This window comes from Aquarana catesbeiana, linkage group LG02 (assembly GCF_042186555.1).
Source record: "Aquarana catesbeiana isolate 2022-GZ linkage group LG02, ASM4218655v1, whole genome shotgun sequence".
NCBI classification, from domain to species: domain Eukaryota; kingdom Metazoa; phylum Chordata; class Amphibia; order Anura; family Ranidae; genus Aquarana; species Aquarana catesbeiana.
Window position 1 is genome coordinate 1,014,286 of NC_133325.1, and position 23,743 is coordinate 1,038,028.

Here is a 23,743-nt window from a genome sequence, read left to right on the forward strand (position 1 = left end):
CCCAGTAAATCGTCAACTGGGAAGCTCTCCATCTCTGTTTCCGCCCCTGGACAATTGTCCACCATTTGATGCAGACACTGCCAATGGGATGTGGAAGCTGACACCCCTGGGTGGCGAGGACTAAAAAAATAGTAAAATGCATCACATAGGCATCCACCTTTTCCACCACTTCTCTCTTGACCAACAAAAGCCTCAAGCTATGTTTTCTACGACACTGTAACCTACCAGCAGGGCCGTCTTTAATACTGACTGGACCCTGGGCAAACATTTTTCTGGCACCCCCATACAATTTAGCTGTCTACGCCAACATCCCAAAAGACAAACAAGCCCATAGACTTATGTCAAAAAACTTTAATACTGTAAACATAAAGAATTGGTCCACACTCACTAATTGGTTGCTAGAGGTTACTGCATGTCCTTAATGCTCACCGATTGGTTGTTAGAGGTTACTGCACATCCTTACTGGTCACTGATTGGTTTCTGAAAGTTTTTTAGCGTTTTTATCCATTTTTATCCTTTTATCATCCATTTATTTACAACACATACCTGTTGAAAAATAATAAGTACCATACTTACCCACCAAAAACATGTCAGCAGACACAAGCTAGGTACCAAACTTACACACACACAGGAACATGACCACAGACAAAGAGTCAGTACCATACTGACACCAGGAACATGTCTACAGATAAGGAGTCAGTACCATACTGACACCAGGAACATGTCCACAGATTAGGAGTCAGTACCATACTGACACCAGGAACATGTCCACAGATAAGGAGTCAGTACCATACTGACATCAGGAACATGTCCACAGATAAAGAGTCAGTACCATACTGACACCAGGAACATGTCCACAAAGAGTCAGTACCATACTGACATCAGGAACATGTCCACAGACAAAGAGTCAGTATCATAATGACACCAGGAACATTTCCACAGACAAAGAGTCAGTACCATACTGACACCAGGAACATGTCCACAGACAAAGAGTCCGTACCATATTGACACCAGGAACATGTCACAGATTACAGACTTAACAATAACATGCAATGCCAAGCCGCAGCTAACAAGGCCAGCAGACTACTCTCATACAGATAAAAGGGCATCCTTTCCAGAGGTAGGTCAAGTATTCTACACTTTTACAAAACACTGGTTCATGATCATCTGGATGATGCAGCTTAGTTTTGGTCACAAATCATCAGGAACGACGACTTGAACTAGAAAGAGTTTAGTGAAGCGCAACAAAATGAATAAGGGTGACGGAGGACCTCAGCTATGAGGATCGATTATATAGTTTACAATTGTTCACTCTGAAGAAGAGGCACTTCTTATATAATGTACAAATATATCAAAGATGATATATATATATATATATATATATATATATATATATATATATATATATAACACTCACTGGCCACTTTATTAGGTACAGCTGTTCAATGGCTTGGTAACACAAATTGCTAATCAGCCAATCACATGGATTTAGGCATCTAGATGTGGTAAAGACGACTTGTCAAAGTTCAAACCGAGCATCAGAATGGTTGTCTTCTGCTTTCCGTACTGTGGTTCTCTATGATGTACACCAATTTGCACAATTGAACTAAATGACTAAACCACTAGCCGACCAGCTGCCGTCATTATACAGCGGCAGGTCAGCTATCTCCCGCAAATCACTGTAGCTGTACGTCGGCCCTTTGAACAGCTGTAGTGGTGGATAGGAATGAGCCGAACACCCCCCTGTTCGATTCACACCAGAACATGCGAACAGGAAAAAAGTTTGTTCGAACACGCAAACACCGTTAAAGTCTAAGAGACACGAACATGAATAATCAAAAGTGCTAATTTTTAAGGCTTATATGCAAGTTATTGTCATAAAAAGTGTTTGGGACCTGGGTCCTGCCCCAGGGGACATGGATCAATGCAAAAAAAGGTTTTAAAAACGGCCGTTTTTTCAGGAGCAGGGATTTTAATAATGCTTAAAGTCAAACAATAAAAGTGTAATATCCCTTTAAATTTCATACCTGGGGGGTGTCTATAGTATGCCTGTAAAGGGGCGCATGTTTCCCGTGATTAGAACAATCTGACAGCAAAATGACATTTCAAAGGAAAAAAGTCATTTAAAACTACTCACGGCTATTAATGAATTGCCGGTCCGTCAATACACATAGAAGTTCATTGATAAAAACGGAATGGGAATTCCCCACAGGGGAACCCCGAACCAAAATTTAAAGAAAAAATGACGTGGGGGTCCCCCTAAATTCCATACCAGACCCTTCAGGTCTGGTATGGATTTTAAGGGGAACCCCGGCCAAAATTAAAAAAAAAAAATGACGCGGGGTCCATCTAAATTCCATAGCAGACCCTTCAGGTCTGGTATGGATTTAAAGGGGAACCCCGCGCCAACAAAAAAAAAACGGCGTGGGGTCCCCCAAAAATCCATACCAGACCCTTATCCGAGCACGCAACCTGGCAGGCTGCAGGAAAAGAGGGGGGGACGAGAGAGCCCCCCCTCCTGAACCGTACCAGGCCACATGCCCTCAACATTGGGAGGATGCTTTGGGGTAGCCCCCCAAAACACCTTGTCCCCATGTTGATGAGGACAAGGGCCTCATCCCCACAACCCTAGCCGGTGGTTGTGGGGGTCTGCGGGCGGGGGGCTTATCGGAATCTGGAAGCCCCCTTTAACAAGGGGACCCTCAGATCCCGGCCACCCCTGTGTGTGTATTGTCGGACCTGCAATGCAATAGCCGCAGGTAGTTTTAAATGGCTTTTTTCCTTTGAAATGTCATTTTGCTGTAAGACTGTTCTAAACACGGGAAACATGCGCCCCTTTACAGGCATACTATAGACACCCCCCAGCTACGAAATTTAAAGGGATATTACACTTTTATTGTTTGACTTTAAGCATTATTAAAATCACTGCTCCTGAAAAAACGGCCGTTTTTAAAACTTTTTTTTGCATTGATCCATGTCCCCTGGGGCAGGACCCGGGTCCCCAAACACTTTTTATGACAATAACTTGCATATAAGCCTTTAAAATGAGCACTTTTGATTTCTGCCATAGACTTTTAAAGGGTGTTCCGCGGCATTCGAATTTGCCGCGAACACCCCAAATTGTTCGCTGTTCAGCGAACTTGTGAACAGCCAATGTTCGAGTCGAACATGTGTTCGACTCGAACTCAAAGCTCATCCCTAGTGGTGGGGGCACCCGAACAGGGATGTGTGTGTGTAAACACACACATCCCATTCTGTCAGGAGAGGAGAGACAGATCGTCTCCCTCACTAGCTAGGAGCAGCGATCTGGCTCCTCCTCTAGTCAGTCACATCCCCATATAGGTTAGAAACACCTCCCAGGAAACACATTTAACCCCTTGATTGCCCCTTAGTGTTAACCCTTTCCCTGCCAGTGACTTTTACACAGTAATCAGTGCATTTTTATAGCACTGATCGCTGCATAAATGTCAATGGTTCAAAACATGTGTCAAAAGTGTCTGATCTGTCCGCCGCAATGTCGCAGTCCTGCTAAAAATCGCAGATCGCCACAGTTACTGTTAAAAAATATATATATAATAATAAAAATGCCATATATATATATTCCCTTTTTGGGGGGGGGGGGATAGTTATTATAGCAAAAATTAAAAAACATTGCTTTTTTTTTTAAATTGTCACTCTTTTTTTGTTAATAGCACAAAAAATAAAAACCACAGAGGTGATCAAATAACACAAAAAAAGCTCTATTTGTGGGGAAAAAAAGGACATCAATTTTGTTTGGGTACAGCACCACACGGTCGCTCAATTGTCAAAGTGACGCAGTGCCGTATCGCAAAAAATGGCCTGGTCATTAAGGGGGCAAATCCTTCCAGGGCTGAAGTGGTTAAAGATGATAGGGTTGTCATCAGCCCAGACATTTTAGCTCATAAGGGGGTGTCTTGGACGGTCGATAAACCATTTACCTCTACCATAGATCGAATTCTAGGAAGCCTACAGTGCCTTGCAAAAGTATTCACCCCCTTGGCATTTTTTGTGTTTTGTTGCCCCACAACCTGGAATTAACATGGATTGTTTGAGGATTTGTGTAGCCAAGGGTTTGCTAATATAAGGTATTACAGTTGTTATTGTTGCAAATGAGTTTGGCTCCCTCTAGTGTCTTCTTAATGCTGTTAGGACTTTCTTTTAATTCCTGAGAAGGAACGCAGCAAAGCATTGTGGGAGATGTAGTTTGGAGGAGAAAGTGACTCTGTTAGCTAGATCAGCCCTGAACTACAATACAGAGAATGCAAAGCGAGCAGCACTGCATGCTGGGGGCAGTAATAAAAGGATATGCGCGGCCATCTTTCAGCCCCTCTGGATTCCATTCAATACCTTTTAGCAGGAGGTCTGTGTGTGTGTGTGTGACCATGAGTGAGAGACTGCGGCCTATAAGGTGCGGAGCAGGATCGCCAGCCTCTGAGGTACCGTATTTTTTACTCCATAAGATGCACCTGACCATAAGACGCACCTGACCATAAGACGCACCTAGGTTTTAGAGGAGGAAAACAAGAAAAAAATATTCTGAACAAAATGGTGTACCAAAATATTTACCAGTGCCCATGAAATGCATCCTGACCTGTGCCAAAGAAATACAGACTTACCAGTGCCAATAAAATGCAGCCTGACCTGTGCCATTATTGCAGCCTGACCTGTGCCATTATTGCAGCCCGACCTGTGCCATTATTGAAGCCCGACCTGTGCCAATATTGCAGCCTGACCTATGCCATTATTGCAGCCCGACCTGTGCCATTATTGCAGCCCGATCTGTGCCATTATTGCAGCCTTACCATTGCCATAGCTGTTTTCAATCTCGACAAGCCAGGAGATCGCCCGGCGCTTGTGGGCGCTTGGGATGTCTTTCCTCCGCTCTCCTGCCTTTCTTCCTGTGTACTAACGTGGCATCGGCAGCGGGGGACGTTGCCGGCAGCGGAGGGGGGGGGCGGTGCCGGCGTCTGCTGTGGGGGGGCGGTGCCTGATGTACATTCGTACCATAAGACGCAGAGACATTTTCGCCCATATTTTTGGTACTTCAGAGTACAGCCCCGTCAGCTTAGGAAGCAGATTGGTATGCAGTACCAGAACATCCAGAAGTTTCCTGTACTTCAGACATCTGAAGTAGCGGTATAGTGCGGCAGCACCATCTTTTCATCAGACTGAGACATCAGGAGGGGAGTCCGGATGGAGCCTCACAGCCTCTGAGCCTATTGTGGTGAGAGGGCACCTGCCCATTTCAGTAAAGTTCACTGTTTACTGAGTGAGTTATTTGACATACTGCTGGTGAGACTTGTAGTTCCACGGATGTGAATCTACTTCACAGGACACATACAGCTGAACTCTGGGGTTTGTTGTTCCCTGCGCTGTAAGGTCAGTACTGTATTACACTCACACATAAGGAGGAAGTTACAAGTGCCATATTTCTTCAGCTAAGCAATTACCACCGTACCATTTATTCTGTAGTTTAAACTACAGGCTAGCTGAAGATATCCGGAGTCAAGGAACTTTTATCATCTTCTGCAAAGCGTTGCTGTTCTATTTGTAGCTTGATCTTTGAAGTACAACCTAGAGGGAGCCATTGAGTACATTTTAAATATTGCATTGTATTATTGAATGTAAGTAGGGATGAGCCGAACACCCCCCCGGTTCGGTTCGCACCAGAACCTGTGAACGGACCGAAAATTCGCATGAACGTTAGAACCCCACTGACGTCTATGGAACTCGAACGTTCGAAATCAAAAGTGCTAATTTTAAAGGCTAATTTGTTTGGTATTGTCCTAAAAAGGGTTTGGGGACCCGGGTCCTGCCCCAGGGGACATGTATCAATGCAAAAAAAACTTTTAAAAACTGACTTTTTTTCAGGAGCAGTGATTATAATGATGCTTAAAGTTTAAAAAAATATTCCTTTAAATATCGTACCTGGGGGGTGTCTATAGTATGCCTGTAAAGTGGCGCATGTTTCCCGTGCTTAGAACAGTCCCTGCACAAAATGTAATTTTTAAAGGAAAAAAAGTAATTTAAAATTGCTTGCGGCTTTAATGTAATGTCGGGTCCTGGCAATATGGATTAAAATCAGTGAGACAAACGGCATGGGTACCCCCCAGTCCATTACCAGGCCCTTTGGGTCTCGTATGGATATCAAGGGGAACCCCGCAAGCAAATTTAAAAAAGAAAAGGTGTGGGGCCCCCAGGCCCTATATATTCTGAACAGCAGTATACAGGCGGTGCAAACAAGACAGGGACTGTAGGTTTGTTGTTAAGTAGAATCTGTTTGTAATTCTGAACTGGTACATTTTTAACGTGTTTAGCTCCAGCCAAATAATCTATTTTAAGCTTTTTGGAAAACATAGGGAAGGGTTATCACCCCTGTGACATTTGTTTTGCTGTCTGTGCTCCTCTTCAGAAAATTTCACCTCACTTTTTGTCCCAATGACAAATGTTTTTTGAAAATTTGTGTTTTTTTGTGAAACAAGGATTGGTGATAAAGCATCAGTGGAAAGGAGAAAAGTTTTTCCCATATTAACTCTTACAGGAGAGAATTTCCCTTCCTAGGGGTAGATTTCATCTCACTTCCTGTTGTCTCCTTCCGTTTGCAAGTAGGAGTCATTTGTAAGTTGGATGTTTGAAAGTAGGGGCCTGCCGTATATACTCAGCAGAAATTTGGGCCTTAGGTGTTGTTGTGGAACACTGTAAGCCCTCACAGGGCCCTGCTGTGAAATATTAGATCAACAATTGTAATTACATGCCCCTGTTGAACAGGGGCAGAAAAATTGGGCCTTTGGTGGTGGTAGTGCTAGTGCCACAACATTGTAAGTCCTCACTCGCTCTTGGTGGGCGCAGAAACTGGCCCTGCTGTGAAATATTAGATCAAGAATTGTAATTACATGCCCCTGTTAAAGAGGGGCTGAAAAATTGTGCCTTAGGCACTGGTGCTGGTGCCACAACACTGCAACCCCTCACAGATACTCTAGTTGGAACGCAGAAACGAGCCCTGCTGCAAAGTATTGCATCAAAAATTGTAATTACATGCCCCTGTTAAATAAGGGCTGAAAAATTGGGCCTTAGGCACTGGTGGCGGCGCCCAGAACCAAAAATGTTCTTACAAGCTATCAGCGTGATCATTGAGGAGGAAGAGGATAATTACTCAGGATAGTCACTAAGCATCAGCATAGGCAGTCTTTGAAGGGATCTGACATTTCAAAAAAAATTATTCGGTTACATCAGCATCAGTGCTTGATAGCTGGTGGTGATCCAAGACTGATTCATTTTTATGAAGGTCAGTCGATCGACGGAGTCGGGGGACAGACGCACCCTGTGATTGGTTACAAAGCCTCCAGCAGCACTGAATGTGCATTCTGAAAGAACGCTGCAGGACAGGCCAGTAGCTCAATTGCATACTGTGCAAGCTCTGGCCAGTGATCCATCCTCAAGACCCAGTAACCCAGAGGATTTTCGGTGGGAAAGTTGTCCAAGTCAGATCTTGCCCCTAGGTATTCCTGCACCATGTAAAACAGACGCTGGCGATGGTTGCTGGAACCGATCATACCTTGGGGCTGCGGACCAAAAAATTGTCTGAACGCATCGGTCCGACGGCCACCTTCTCCACCGCTCTTCCTTTGACTGACCGAAGCCTCAGCAACACGTTGTCCAGAAACAGGAGTTTTTAACCTCCCAGTCTCTGGGAACGCGTTGCACAGACCTTTCTGCAAGGCCTCCCGAAGATGTTTCATCCTCTGCGCCCTCTGCGATGGCAAGATAAGGTTCGCAACCTTACCCTTATAACGTGGATCAAGGAGGGTTGCCAGCCAGTATTGGTCCTTCTCCTTGATACCACAAATACGAGGATCCTTACGCAGGCTTTGCAGGATCATGGAGGCCATGCAGCGTAGGTTTGCTGAGGCATTCGGTCCGGAGTCCTCTGGGTCACTAAGGACGACATGGTCTGCATCCACCTCCTCCCAGTCCATGTGTTTCTTGGGACTGATCCCTTAAAGACTGCTGCTGATGCTGAGTGCCAGGCTCCACCTCCATACTGACACAATTCTCCTCCTCTTCCTCATCCTTGTCCTCTTCCTGTGTGATCGGCGGGCACGCAGGAACACTGTCTGGATACAGGGGGCCTTGAGAGCTAAGGAAGTCCTCCTCTTCCTGCCTCTGTTCTGCCTCAAGTGCCCTGTCCATTATTCCACACAGCGTGTGCTCCAACAGTTGGACAAGGGGGGCAGTGTCACTGATGCATGCACTGTCACTGCTCACCATCCTCGTGGCCTCCTCAAATAGTGACAGGACAGTGCATGCATACCTGATCATGGCCCACTGGCGTGGGGAAAAAAAAACAAGCTCCCCTGACCCAATCCTGGTGCCATAGTCGCACAGGTACTCATTGATGGCCCCCTGCTGCGTGTGCAGCCACTGAAGCATGGCCAACGTTGAGTTCCACTTGGTGGGCATGTCACAGATTAGGCGGTTCTTGGGCTGGTTAAACTCCTTTTGGAGGTCTGCCAGCCGAGCACTGGCATTACATGACTGGCAGAAATGCACACAGACTTTCCTTGCCTGCCTCAGGACATCCTGTAAGCCCGGGTACCTGCCCAAGAACTGCTGCACCACCAAGTTAAGGACGTCAGCTAAACATGGCACATGGGTCATTTGTCCCTGTCGGAGGGCAGAGAGGAGGTTGGTGCCATTGTCGCAAAGCACCATTCCTGCCTTAAGTTGGCATGGAGTCAACCACCTCTGAACCTGCCCCTGCAGAGCTGACAGAACTTCTCCCCCAGTGTGGCTCCTGTCCCCCAAGCACACCAGCTCAAGCACCGCATGGCATCTTTTGGCCTGCATACTTGTGTAGCCCCTTGAACGGCTACGGAGCACCACTAGTTCCGAGGACAAAGCACAGGAAGAGGCCATGGAGGAAGAAGAAGAGGAGGGGGTGAAGGAGAGGTGTGTCACAATCATTAGTAGTGGCATTTTGGAGGCGTGGTGGCGGAACAACCTCCAACATTACTGCACCTTGTCCTGCATCCTTCCCAGCTGCCAGCAGAGTCACCCAATGCGCGGTGAAACTTAGGTAACGTCCCTGTCCATACCTGCTGGACCATGAGTCAGCGGTAATATGCACCTTACCGCTGACCGCCCGCTCTGTCCATCGAGGCCAAGACATTGCCTTCCACATGCCGGTAGAGAGCCGGAATCGCCTTCCGTGACAAAAAGTGGCGTTTGGGTACCTGCCACTGAGGAACTGCACATTCCACAAACTCACGAAAGGGGGCAGAGTCTACCAACTGAAAAGGCAGCAGTTAAAGTGCTAGCAATTTTGCAAAGCTAGCATTCAACCGCTGGGCATGTGGATGGCTGGGAGCAAACTTCTTTCGGCGGTGCAGCAGCTGGGGCAGGGAAATTTGCCTGGTACAATCTGACGTCAGTGTACCGAAAGCAGATTGCCCACAAGTACTTGGCTGTGACACACCTAATTCTACACCTTCATTCCTCTCAGTGCAGGTCTCAGAGAGGACTAAAGGTATAGTGGGGTTGGAGATCTCAGCTGATGAGGAGCAAGTAGAGGTCCTCTTTGTTCTTTGGTGTGGGTCTTTTAGATACGCTTGCCAACAAACTGCATGGCAGGTCAACATATGTCTGGTCAAGCATGTGGTGCCCAAGCGGGTGATGTTTTGGCCACGCGAGATACGCTTGAGACAAATGTTGCAAATAGCAGCGGTGCGATCTGATGCACTCATCTCAAAAAAGGCCCACACCAAAGAACTTTTGGAATAATGCACAGAGACAGCAGCACCCTGCACATGCGGAGCTTTGGGGTGTGATGCAGTCAGTGTGCTGCTCTTAGGCTGGCCCCTGGAGGGCATCCTGCCTCATTGGTGATGTGCCTCCTCCTCCTCCTCTCTCCTATAAGGCACCCATTTTGAGTTAGTGACCTAATCATCCCCTCCCTCCTCATCACTGGAGCAAACCTGGCAGTATGCTGCAGCAGGGGGAGCATGACTGCCAGATTGCTGTCCTTCTTGGGCACCCCCTCTGTCCGTGCTCACATTACTGCGTTCATCTAGCTCAGTATCATCATCAGAGCCTTCTAAACGCTGGGCATCCTCCTGGAGCATGTACCCAACACTGTGGTCAAACAGTTCGAGGGACTCCTCAGGAGAACATGGTGGGGCTAGGGAAGGAGTCACTGATGCCATTGAGCCGGGGGAAGAGGCCACAATGGCAGCTGCTTTGCCAGATAAAGTACCCTGAGCATGGGTGAGAGAGGATGAGGAGGATGAGGACAGCTTGGTCATCCACTCGACCAAGTCTTCCACATGTTGCTGCTCAACACGGCCAGCTGCCGAAAAAAAGGCCAAGCGTGTCCCACGGCCACGTGCTGATGAGGATGCACCGTCTCCACGACCATCACTGTTGTCTCTAGGCACAGAGCCTGCTTGCCCTCTTTTATTGGCTTGTGACTGTCTGCCTCTCCTTGTTGGCCTTCCAGACATACTAATGGCCTGTAGCTGCACTAAGCTGGGATATATATATATATATATATATATATATATATATATATATATGTGTGTATATATATACTGATACTGCAGCTAGCAAAATCAACTGCCTGCCTGTAGTATGAGAACACCACCAACCTTCTACAGGTATCTTTAGCTGAACACTGTGCAGAGCTTGCAAAAAACTAACTTGTAGCTTATTTAGCTGCCTGCGGTAGTGATAGGATCAGGAAAACACCACCAACCTTTGACAGGTAGCTTTAGGTGAACAATGTGTAGAGCTCGCAAAAAACTAACTTGTAGCTTATTTAGCTGCCTGCGGTAGTGATAGGATCAGGAAAACACCACCAACCTTCTACAGGTAGCTTTAGCTGAACACTGTGCAGAGGTCGCACTACACTAACTTGTAGCTTTAGCTGAACACTGTGCAGAGGTCGCACTACACTAAGTTGTAGTTTTATCTGCACACTGTGAGGAGGACACACTACACTAACTTGTAGCTTTAGTTGAACACTGTGCAGAGGTCGCACTACACTAACTTGTAGTTTTAGCTGAACACTGTTCAGAGGACACACTACACTAACTTGTAGCTTTAGCTGAACACTGTGCAGAGGTTGCATTACACTAACTTGTAGTTTTAGCTGAACACTGTGAGGAGGACGCACTACCCTAACTTGTAGGTTTAGCTGAACACTGTGCAGAGGTCACACTAAACTAACTTGTAGCTTTAGCTGAACACTGTGAGGAGGACGCACTACCCTAACTTGTAGCTTTAGCTGAACACTGTGCAGAGGTCACACTACACTAACTTGTAGTTTTAGCTGAACACTGTGAGGAGGACGCACTACACTAACTTTTAGCTTTAGCTGAGCACTGTGAAGAGGTTGCACTACACTAACTTATAGTTTTAGCTGAATACTGTGAGAAGGTCGCACTACACTAACTTGTAGCTTTAGCTGAAAACTGTGCAGAGGTCACACTACACTAACTTGTAGTTATAGCTGAACACTGTGCAGAGGTCACACTAAACTAACTTGTAGCTTTAACTGAACACTGTGAGGAGGACGCACTACACTAACTCTAAATGGTCTAGCTGCCTGGCTGTGGTACTAATACGATCAAAAGAACACCAGAGATTTTCTTCAGGTAGCTGAAAATACTGTAACAAGACAAGCCTGCCTGCCGTTAGGAAGATAACAGGAATGAATCTAGCTAAACTGAATACAGTGTATATATATATATATACAACACCTGGGATGCATATATGTACACAATACACTGTAAGTGCAGCTAACTCACTGACTGTCCTGCCTAATCTAGCTAACTCAAATGAAATGACACTGTCTCTCTGTCTATCTAAGCACGCTGGAACACACTACACAGGGCCGCCGTGCAGGCGGCCTTATATAGTGTGGGGCGTGTGGGGCGTGTTCTAAACACCCTGGCTTTGGCCAATTACAGCTCTCTCTACTGACGACGCTGTGATTGGCTAAGCATGCGGGTCATAGTGCATGTTTGGCAATCATCAGCCAGCAATGCACTGCGATGCCGCAGTGAATTATGGGCCGTGACGCGCCACATGAATTTGGCGTGAACGGCCCATAACGTTCGCAATTCGGCGAACGATCGAACAGCCGATGTTCGAGTCGAACATAGGTTCGACTCGAACACAAAGGTCATCCCTAAATGTAAGTAATATTATTTTGCAATTTGGTGTGTGTATTGAGGCCTCAGTGGAAAGGTGTTTAATATAGGTATTGCAGAATATTGAACACTTGTCTACATATACTCCCTACGGTGATCATCCAATCCACAGTTTCATATCTAAATTGATTGTTACCAACTGTCATTGATTGTTTGTGTCTATTCACATGGTTCATTGTGTTTATTATTCACTCTAGTAAACTTTCTGGGTGGTTCAGCGACATTGTGTGAGTTTCTCATTGATAACATCCTATTACAGAATGGAACCCAAGGTATCAGAGGTAAGAGAGGATCTGCAGAGTCGGGGTAGCCAGTGGGGTATAGAGTTAATCAGCAGCCCTCATGGAGGTACCGCTACATTTGCATCATTTAATTTACAGAACATGGCCACAACTTTGAAGATGATTTTTTTATACTGTGAAGCAAACAACAAATAGGACAAAATAACAGAAAAAGTCAATGTGTATAACTATTCACCCCCCTAAAGTCAATACATTGTAGAGCCACCTTTTGCGGCTATCACATCTCCAAGTCACTTTGGATAAGTCTCTATAAGCTTGCCACATCTTACCACTGGGATTTTTGCCCATTCCTCCTTGCAAAACTGCTCCAGCTCCTTCAAGTTGGATGAACAGCAATATTAAAGTCTGACCACAGATTTTCTATTGGATTGAAGTCTGGGCTTTGACTAGGCCATTCCAACACATTTACATGTTTCCCCTTAAACCACTCAAGTGTTGCTTTAGCAGTATGTTTGGGGTCATTGTCCTGCTGGAAGGTGAACCTCCATCCTAGCCTCATCACACTAATAGGGCGTATACACGGTCGGACTTTGTTCGGACATTCCGACAACAAAATCCTAGGATTTTTTCCAACGGATGTTGGCTCAAACTTGTCTTGCATACACACGGTCACACAAAGTTGTCAGAAAATCCGATCGTTCTAAACGCGGTGACGTAAAACATGTACGTCGGGACTATAAACGGGGCAGTGGCCAATAGCTTTTATCTCTTTATTTATTCTGAGCATGCGTGGCACTTTGTCCGTCGGATTTGTGTACACACGATCGGAATTTCCGACAACGGATTTTGTTGTCGGAAAATTTTATCTCCTGCTCTCCAACTTTGTGTGTCGGAAAATCCGATGGAAAATGTCCGATGGAGCCCACACACGGTCGGAATTTCCGACAACACGCTCCGATCGGACATTTTCCATCGAAAATCCGACCGTGTGTACGGGGCAATAGAGTGGTACAGGTTTTGCTCAAGAATATCCCTGTATTTAGCACCATCCATCTTTCCCTCAACCCTGACCAGTTTCCCAGTCCCGACTGCTGAAAAAACATCCCCACAGCATGATGCTGCCACCACCATGTTTCACTGTGGGGATGGTGTTCTTTGGGTGATGTGTTGGGTTTGCGCCAGACATCGCCTTTTCTCTGATGGTCAAAAAGTTCAATTTTAGTCTCATCAGACCAGAGCACCTTCCTCCATACATTTTGGGAGTCTCCCACATGCCTTTTCGCAAACTCGAAACGTACCATTTTGTTTTTTGATGAAAGTAATAGCTTTCTTCTGGCCACTCTGCCATAAAGCCCAACACTGTGGAGCGTACGGCTTATTGTGGTCCTATGTACAGATACTCCAGTCTCTGCTGTGGAACTCTGCAGCTCCTCCAGGGTTACCTTAGGTCTCTGTGCTGCCTCTCTGATTAATGCCCTCCTTGCCTGGTCCGTGAGTTTTGGTGTGCGGCCGTCTCTTGGCAGGTTTGCTGTTGTCCCATGTTCTTTCCATTTGGTTATGATAGATTTGATGGTGCTCCTAGGGATCATCAAAGATTTGTTTTTTTTTATATCCTAACCCTGACTTGTACTTCTGAACAACATTGTCCCTTACTTGTTTGGAGAGTTCCTTGGTCTTCATGGCAGTGTTTGGTTAGTGGTGCCTCTTGCTTAGGTGTTGCAGTCTCTGGGGCCTTTCACAAAGGTGTGTCTATGTAATGACAGATCATGTGACACTTAGGTTGCACACAGATGGACATCATTTCACTAATTATGGGACTTCTGAAGGTAATTGGTTGCACCAGAGCTGTTTATGGGCTTCATAACAAAGGGGGTGAATACATACGTAAATGCCAATTATCAAATGTATATATTTTTCTAATTTTACTTCACCAACTTAGACTATTGTGTTCTGATCCATCACATATAATTCAGATTAAAAAACATTGAGCTGTAATGTAACAAAATAGGTAAAAAAACAAGGGGGGGTGAATACTTTTGTGAGGCACTGTATATAATGATAACATTATCCTACTTTGATATCACTCTGTTTCCTCATTTATTTACATGTTGTTGTTTTACAACCTTGCTCTATACGACAGATTTTGTTTACTTATTTGATCTGTTATATGTGAAAAACGTGAATAAAAAACAATTGATTTAAATCTTCTGCCCTTGTTGTTTTAGCTTCGAATAGTAAATCCCTTATACAGCCCACTTCTTGTTTCTTGTCTGGTCATTAGCCTAGTCTTATGACATCATGCACAGCTCTCTCTCTCGTGATAGTTTGCCAGAAAGGGGGAGGGGATGAGTCATAAGAGGTCCAAGGAAAGCTGCAGAGCTGGAGGTGTGCCTCTGTGTGTCTGTGTAAATCCAGGAAGTGAACAGGCAGCAGCTTCAGCTGCCCACAGTTAAAATGGATGCATCCAGACTCAGTGGAGGGAGATTTCTGCAGCATATTTTTTAAGTACAGAATCAGAGTAGATATAAAATAATATGCAAAGTGGTTGGAGGGAAGCTTCAGAATGGCAAAGATGTTTTTATTACAAATTATGTGAGCAGACTGCAGTTACTCTTTGATGTGTCTCTTAACATGGTGTATACAAAGCAATTAGTAAAAAAAAAATAAATATGAATAAAAGACCAAAAATATCCCATCACATTTGTATTTTTCCTGATTGCCCAGACAGTGAGAGAGAGGAGAGAGATGGCTGATCATTCTGATAATTATTATATAATATAGGACAGGGTCAGAGTAATATAAACACTTATTATCCAACTTACTCTGTGCTGGAATCCATTGTGTTCAGATAATTTTTTCATGTAGTACATGTCCTGTAGAGCATAGGCCAGAACATATACAGCCGTGTATGCAAAGGAAGGTATTGGTGTATAAGCAGAAAATATGGATGACACATCTATTAAACCAGCACAAAATTCTGGCAACAAAGAAGACGCTGAAGAAAATATATCATTTTTCTTTTTGTTTGGGGAAAGACAATGAAAAGCATTAATCCAAAGATCTTCCATTATCGGGTCATATAAGCAGTCTGAGACATTGAAACCATCGGGATATATATTGACGTTTATGTACGTTTGTTGTGGCCACAAAAAATAGAAGCTGCAGTTAATTGCTATAGCGTTATCGTTATTCATATTATATAGTTTATTCCATGAAGGTGGGAAAATCAATGTGACCCGATTTAAAATTGAGGATGTATCAGAAGTAAAAAAGAACATTGTGGAAGTTCCACACACTATGACAACTTTAGCTGTTGATTTATCAAGAATCCTCCTTCTCTGAATATCATCATTAAAAACTTCTTGGATTTGAATGATATATTCTGTACAGATCCCGTGTTGGCTCATCATCTTACTCAGCTCTTGGGCCTCCTCATCACCGCTGCCATCACATGCTGCTAATATTCCAACCCAGTTCCACCCAAAATGCTGCAAAAGTTTTATAAGGGCTGTATAATGGGCCCGATCTCCTGGGGTCATACGGAATAAAGTTGGATACATTTTCCCATCACTCAGGCGAGGGTCGTTGACTTGATAACTGATCTGGATAAGATATTGAGAACAATTTTAATGTGATGGCATTATACAGACCAGTGTTCTCATCCGGGGTTCTGCGAGAAGCCTTGGTGGAGCCAGGGGGCGCCAAAATGAAGTTTTCGCCTGGGGTGTCAAAAATCCTTGCACCAGCCCGGCGGGGGCCATCTTTCCCTCACTCTGTATCCAGGCTCAGAGAAAAGTGGACGCGATCGTCTCCGCCGCTACCGATGGCTCCAGAGATGACGGGAGTGCGGCAGGAGGAGGGGCTTCTCTCCGACCACCGATAAAAGAAATCTTGTGGTGAATGTGCCACAGAGACCACTTTTATCTGAAAGTGGACCACCCGCTGAAGAAGAGGATACCGGGGTTATGGCAGCTAGCTGCTGCCATAACAATGATACTCCTCTTCAAACTGCTGAATTATAACGATGGCGGGAGGTCCGTAAGTGGTTAAGAAATGTAAAAATATAATCAACAATTTGGAGGAGTCTCTACCATTTTGGAACGGTTTCTCAGCAGTAAAGTGAGGCCCGGAACGGAAAGGACTGCAAGGAGGGATAGTGTAGGGCCGGGCATGACAGTGTGTCTAAGGGAGACACATATGGAGTTAATGTGGAAAGGAGTAATGGGAGTGGCAAGAAAGGGGAAGGTAAGAAAGAAGTTTTTGCCAAAGGGGAGTGGTTATATTTATAGAGGGGGCGGTGCAAAGGGTCAGTGTGAAGATAAACTTACAGGAGGAGGCAGTTTTTCTCACTGCTCCTCCACGATGGCAGAGATTGAAGCAATACCAGAGTGGCTGCAGAGACAGGCACGGAGCTCATGGAGGACGAGGCAGACAGATCCCCGTCAGGTGAGGTGTCCCATCACGCGCGGAGGTCGCGGCCTCCTGTGTGCTTTTCACCAGGGCCTGCATCTAGACCCATTCGCCTCCCCAGAAGCCGGACAGAGGAGCGATTGCTTCCCCCGGCAAAACAGCATCAGCCACAGCTTTCAGCAGGCCCTGGGTGGTCCACACGCCGCCTGCTTAATCCGGTGGGTGGGGCCACGGGCCAGCATGGCGCCGGTTCCCCACATGGACATCGTGGGTCAGGAAGCAGGGCGGCATCCCCATCCGCACACAGCGATCAGAGGGGGGAGATGATGAGGGACGGAGAGCCGAGCAGGGACACGGAGGTGGTGGAGCGGGAGATCGGGAAGTCGGTGAGGGGGCGGAGCCTACCGGGACGGTGCTCAGTGGGACAAGATGGTGGAGGAAGAACAACACATGACAGCCAGGGCATCGCCAGGTCAGGTCAGTGACGCCGGCCTGGAGAAGGAGGAATTTCGGGGGTGAAGCGGGCCCCACAACTGCCAAGCACCACGGCCTTAGGGATCTCATCTCCTGGGGGGCTTGCTATGCCACCCATCCTGGAACAGGACGAGAGGTCAGAAGGGAAAGCATCAGGGGAGGAGGAACCACTAGTACCAGCGATGGAGAGCAACGCGGCGGCTGTTGGGGGAGCTCCTGGTCAGCCCGGTAAGTCAATGGTTAATTTGTCTTTGTCTGATGCATTGCAGGATGTGTTAGGGGTGGTAGCTGCGGGTACGGTTAGGCCAGCAGTTCCTTTGATACAGTCAGGGGGGGACACGCTGGGCCAGCAGGGGGCAGGGCACAGGCCTGCCAGTGCGGGGTCCGGTACGCAGCTGACAGATTTATTGGAGGGCCTGCGGGCGTTGTTAGGTAGATTTGAGGCAGTGGTTGGAGGAACTGGGGGATCTGGGGTGGAGATGCCCCCGGCAGCTCCGATACCCGTGCAGTCAGGGGTAGGAGTGGTCACCAAGAATGCAGGGGAAAAAGGGGATACAGAGAAGGCGGAGAGGACCAATATGGTCAGGACTGCGGACGCGGCGAGGTGCGAGGTATACCTCTACTTCGAGGGCCTGCTGGGAGCTCATCTAAAACAGGAAGTCCGGGATAAGATTTACAAGGGCGAGTATGTGGAGATTTTTCGCTACTGCCATTGGAAAAAATTAACTTGGACAGGGTGAAACCTGATGATTCCAAGAAGGAGAACGAGGAAAGAAGGAGGTACAGGCTTATACCGTGTACATTTGTTAACTGGCTGCAAGCGTTTGCCATTATGGTGAGCGTTATTGGTGAGAAGAACCCCAAGCATTGCTCGGCTTTGTTCTGTTACATGGACGCTATAGGAGAGGCACATAGGGTGTACGGTGGTACTGCTTGGCTTAGATACGACGAGCAGTTCAGACAGCGGAGAGCGGTCCGCCCGTCTCTGCATTGGGATCATAAAGATATTAGCCTCTGGATGAGGCTTATGTCTTCAGCGAGGGCCCGCCTCAGTTTTTTCAGGGGGAGGCCGAGGGTACACATTCCTCAGGACTGCTAGCCAGAAAGAAGTGGGGAGTATGCTGGCAGTGCAATGAGGGCTCCTGTAAATTTGGAGCAGCATACAAGTTCAAGCACGAGTGCTCTGGGTGAGGGGGAGCCCATACATTGTTCAGGTGTTTTAAGAGAGGGAAGCGTGCCGGCGACTCTGCTCAAAAGAGGGACGACACCGGTGAGGGTGGAAAGAATGCTTCCTTTTCTAAGTAAGTTTCCGGACAGGAAAGCGGCAAAGTTATTGGCTTCGGGGTTTCATGACGGTTTTAAGATCCCGTGTTCGTTGGCGATGGTTCTGCCAAAGGCAAGGAATCTGACATCTGCTTTACAGCATCCGGGGGTGGTGGGGGACAAATTGGGAAGAGAAGTGGCCATGGGGCGCATGGGGGGGCCGTTTGCCAACAAACCCTGGCAGGATTTGGTGGTGTCACCATTGGGGGTGGTGCCCAAGAAGGACCGAACAAGTTCCGCTTGATACACCACTTATCTTTTCCAAAAGGGGGTTCGGTCAATGATGTTATTGACCCGTAAGCGTGCACAGTGTCCTACACTTCTTTTGATTTCATGTGCCATGTTCGAGGCTTTCAACTCGTTTTTGGAGTGCGTGATTAGGGAGGTTTCCGGCTTAGGTTCAGTCATACGTTATTTGGATGACTTTTTGTGTATAGGCCCCCCTGCTTCCTCTGTGTGTGCGATTCTACTTTCCACGTTGCAGCACATTGCAGGCAGGTTTGGTATACCATTGGCCGCAGAAAGAACGGAAGGCCCAACGGCTGAACTTAGCTTTTGGGGATAGTAATAGACTCAATGGCGATGGAGTGCCGCTTGCCCAGAGGTAAGTTGGAGGACTTGCAGAAGGGAATTCGGGAAATCCACGGACTGCAGAAAGTTCAGTTGAGGACTCTGCAGTCGTTGCTGGGTAAGTTGAATTTTGCCTGCAGGATCATCCCCATGGGGCAGGTTTTGCCGACGGCTGTCGGCAGCCACCGCGGGGGTAAAGGCCCCGACTCACTTTATTCGCCTGACGGGGGAACGCAGGGAGGATTTAAAGGTGTGGTATGAGTTTTTAGCCTCATACAATGGCAGGGCGGTGTGGATGTCTGGCCCGGTGAGTAATTTCGATGTAGAGCTGGTTACAGATGCTGCAGGCTCCACGGGCTATGGTGCATTTTTTCCAAGGGCAGTGGAGCGTGGAACCCTGGCCGCAGTCTTGGGAGAGGGCGGGGTTCCTTAAGAATTTAGTGCAACTGGAACTTTTCCAGTGGTGCTGGCTTTGGAACTGTGGGGGGAGGCATGCCAGAATCTAAAGTTCAGAATAAATTGTGACAACATGGGAGTAGTGCAGGTGGTCAATCGCATGTCTGCGTCACACACAACCAGTTATACGGCTTTTGCGGAAACTGGTGTTGAGGTGTTTGAGATTAAATATTTTATTTATGCGGTGCACATCCTGGGCGTCGACAATTCGCTAGCTGACTCCTTGTCTCGATTTCAGTGGGACAAGTTCAGGGAGCTGGCTCCGGGTGCACAAAAGGAAGGAGTTCCTTGCCCGGACTGGATTTGGGAACTGCCCTTGGAGTCACCGCGGGATGGATTCGGCAGTCTAAGTGAGTCCACTTGGTCAGCCTACGCGAAGGTATGGAAAGAATGGTCAGGGTTGGTACAGGAGGCAGGGGCTGGGAAAATGGGGTCTGACGGGCAGTTACTGGTATTGTATTTTGTAGCTAGGAACATTGTTTTTTCGGTCTCTTCCATCGATAAAAAAATGGCGGGCTTATCGTTTCTTTTCAAATTAATGGGAGGGGAGGACTGGAAAAAAGATTTTGGGTGAAGCAGGCCATAAAGGGTTATCGAAAACAGCATATGTGGAAGGATGTGAGACGGCCTGTCACTTTTGCGAACCTGGGGTCCGTATGTGCGATGTTGTGTTCAATATGTAAATCACGGTATGAAGCGCTGCTGTTTACAGTGGTGTTCTTGCTAGCATTTTTGGGGTTTTTTCGGATAGGGGAGTTGGTCAGCCCATCGAAGTGTTTGGCAGTGGGCCTGTTGGGAGCAAGATGTGCAGGTGGAGGTGGATAGAGTGTGTTTGCGGCTGCGCAGGTCAAAAACTGATCACCAGGGTAAGGGTGTGGATGTGTCGCTGTTCGCATTACCAGGGTCTAGGGTGTGCCCTGTTGAGGCAGTGCGTGAATTTCCGAAGATTAGAACAGATGGGGCAGGGCCATTCCTGAGGCATGAGGATGGGTACTACTTGTCAAAGTTTCAGTTCATATCAATTTTTAGGAAATGTCGTAAAGCAGGTGGGTTGGACGGGCAGGGTACACTTCACACTCCTTCCGCATAGGGGCGGCTACAGAAGCTGCCAGATGTGGGTTGGATGAGGCGGCTGTGCGCAGAATTGGAAGATGGGATTCGAGGAGATTTTGGTCTTATATTAGGCCTCATTTGGCCGTGGAATAGATAAAAAAAAAAAAAAAAAAACTATCTTGGATGTTTACAGGAAAAGGAGGGTGCATGTGGGATTCGCATGTTGTGATATGGTTGTGTTAAGTTGACAGGTGTGTTGCTGCCTTTATGTTATTTGTTTGTCGTTTCAGATGGAGGTTCAGTACGCCTTGTCTGGATCATAGGGCACTCCTAGGTGTGTTGGGGGGCCAGGAGAGGAGACGTAAGACCGGATGGCAGGCAATTGGGTATTTTCCAGGAGGGAGGCTTATCGGAGATGGTTGGGGATACCCGGGATGAGGTGGGGTAGAGTGATGGTGGAGGTGGAGAGGTACGTAAGGCTGGATAGACCACCTGATGTGTTAGTGATACATGTGGGTGGGAATGATATGGGGATCCTGGGACCTGATCGCGGATATTAAATCCGATTTCACGCACTTGCGCACTAAATTCCCGGGTACCCTTTTTTGCTGTGGTCTGACATTGTGGCTAGAACGACATGGCGTTGGGCTAGATCTGTGGTGAGCATCAGTAAGACTCGTATCAACAAAGTAGTGGGTAGGTTCGTGGCACAGAATGGGGGTATTGTGATTAGGCACAGAGAGCTTGGAAAAAATTTGGGGCTCTACTTGAGGAGTGATGGAGTTTGTCTCTCTGAAGTGGGGATTGACTTATGGCTATGGGTTTACAGGAAGGGATAGAACAGGCCCTGAGGGTGTGGAGGTGCCCTCAAGGGTAAGGTTGTCACCCTTTCGGGCTGTGGCGGTGTTCTTCTGGTGGTCTTTGACGGTGGCAGTAAACGGAGGGATCAAAAAGGGGTGGGGGGGCTCATCGTTTGTATGTGCCCCTCCGGTGTATTCCTGAACGGTGGATGGAATACTGGAATGGTTGCACTGTGGGAAGGGGTTGTCTCCGAGCGGTCACAGCTGGAGGCCTATCAGTTTGGAAAAGGTCCCACAGTGCATTGGTGTGGTATGTGGTTATACGTGGTTAAAAGGTGGGTCACCGTCAGAGACCATCAGACTGGGGTTAACAGGTTATGTTATTGTTTATTATATTTATATATATATATATATATATATATATATATATATATATATATATATATATATATATATATATATATATATATATATATATATATATATATATATATATATATATATATATATATATATATATATATATATATATATATATAGTGGTTTGGAGTTATTTAGTTGGTTTGTTTTAATAAAATAGGCTGTTATGGCCATTTTACTCCATAAAATATAAGTGTGGTCTCATTATTTGAGGTGGGTAAGGTATGGGTTGGAGTATAAGTGGGTAACAGCGATAAGGATGAAGGGGACATTTAGACTACACTGGTCAAGTGAGGCCTGGAACGGAAAGGACTGCAAGGAGGAATAGTGTAGGGCCGGGCATGACAGTGTGTCTAAGGGAGACACATATGGAGTTAATGTGGAAAGGAGTAATGGGAGTGGCAAGAAAGGGGAAGGTAAGAAAGAAGTTTTTGCCAAAGGGGAGTGGTTATATTTATAGAGGGGGCGGTGCAAAGGGTCAGTGTGAAGATAAACTTACAGGAGAAGGCAGTTTTTCCCACCCTCCCTCCCTAGATATATGTGTGCAATGTGTCCGTGTGTACTTGCTGCTCTGTTTTTAATTTATTGCAGGAAAAGGAAGAAGGTCGTCATGACAGCGGATAGGTGCCCTTCAGGGCTATGGCGGTGTTCTTCTGGTGGTCTTTGACGGTGGCAGTAAACGGAGGGATCAAAAAGGGGTGGGGGGCTCATCGTTTGTATGTGCCCCTCCGGTGTATTCCTGAACGGTGGATGGAATACTGGAATGGTTGCACTGTGGGAAGGGGTTGTCTCCGAGCGGTCACAGCTGGAGGCCTATCAGTTTGGAAAAGGTCCCACAATGCATTGGTGTGGTATGTGGTTATACGTGGTTAAAAGGTGGGTCACCGTCAGAGACCATCAGACTGGGGTTAACAGGTTATGTTATTGTTTATTATATTTATATATATATATATATATATATATTATATATATATAATATATATATATATATATATATATATATAGTGGTTTGGAGTTATTTAGTTGGTTTGTTTTAATAAAATAGGCTGTTATGGCCATTTTACTCCATAAAATATAAGTGTGGTCTCATTATTTGAGGTGGGTAAGGTATGGGTTGGAGTATAAGTGGGTAACAGCGATAAGGATGAAGGGGACATTTAGACTACACTGGTCATGCATAGAAACCTAAATATGAAAAAAATCACACAATCATCAAGGCTGATTTATTAAAAATAACTATAACTAAAGGCAAAAAATGTTTTCCTGGTGCCTCCATGGCAGCATACATGTGATAGTAGCTCCACCTACTTCCGCCCACAGGACCAGTGCATAGATATAAAATGTTAACCCACACAACAGCCCATTCCCTTTGTCCCATTTGTCCTCATGGAACTCACAGCCAGTGTGAAGAGAAGAAGCCCTTACCTGCCACCTTTGGTGGTTTTCTGCTCAGGTTCAGCCTCTCATGTAGCAAACTTCCCTGACCTTGGGATGGAAAATGCTCTGATAAGGCAGGGAGCCCCTTCTGTGGATCTTAGGGAAAATATCATGTGCTTACTAGCCCCGCATGCAGCAGTGCAGCCTACAGTATGTTCCTCAGAAGAGGTCAGCTGTCAGTGTCTGGAGCCTGCCTCCCAGAAGTGAGTGGATTCATGGAACTGTGACACTGCATTTCCAAGATAAGTATGTTTTCTCCATTTGTGGAATTTATCTGTGAATTACCTATAAGTTGTGTGTTACATCTCCTCTTGGATGGGCTGCAGCG

At 46.5% G+C, this 23,743-nt stretch overlaps 1 protein-coding gene across 1 annotated transcript in view; it reads right to left on the reverse strand.

Annotated features, from left to right (window-relative positions):
- LOC141129564 (vomeronasal type-2 receptor 116-like) overlaps window positions 1-16,032 on the reverse strand; it is an 82,318-nt gene extending 66,286 nt beyond the window's left edge. The window contains exon 1 of the mRNA XM_073617661.1: window positions 15,295-16,032. Within this exon, the coding sequence (XP_073473762.1) occupies window positions 15,295-16,032 (738 nt within the window). The remainder of the gene's footprint in view (window positions 1-15,294) is intronic.
- Window positions 16,033-23,743: the final 7,711 nt, after the last annotated feature.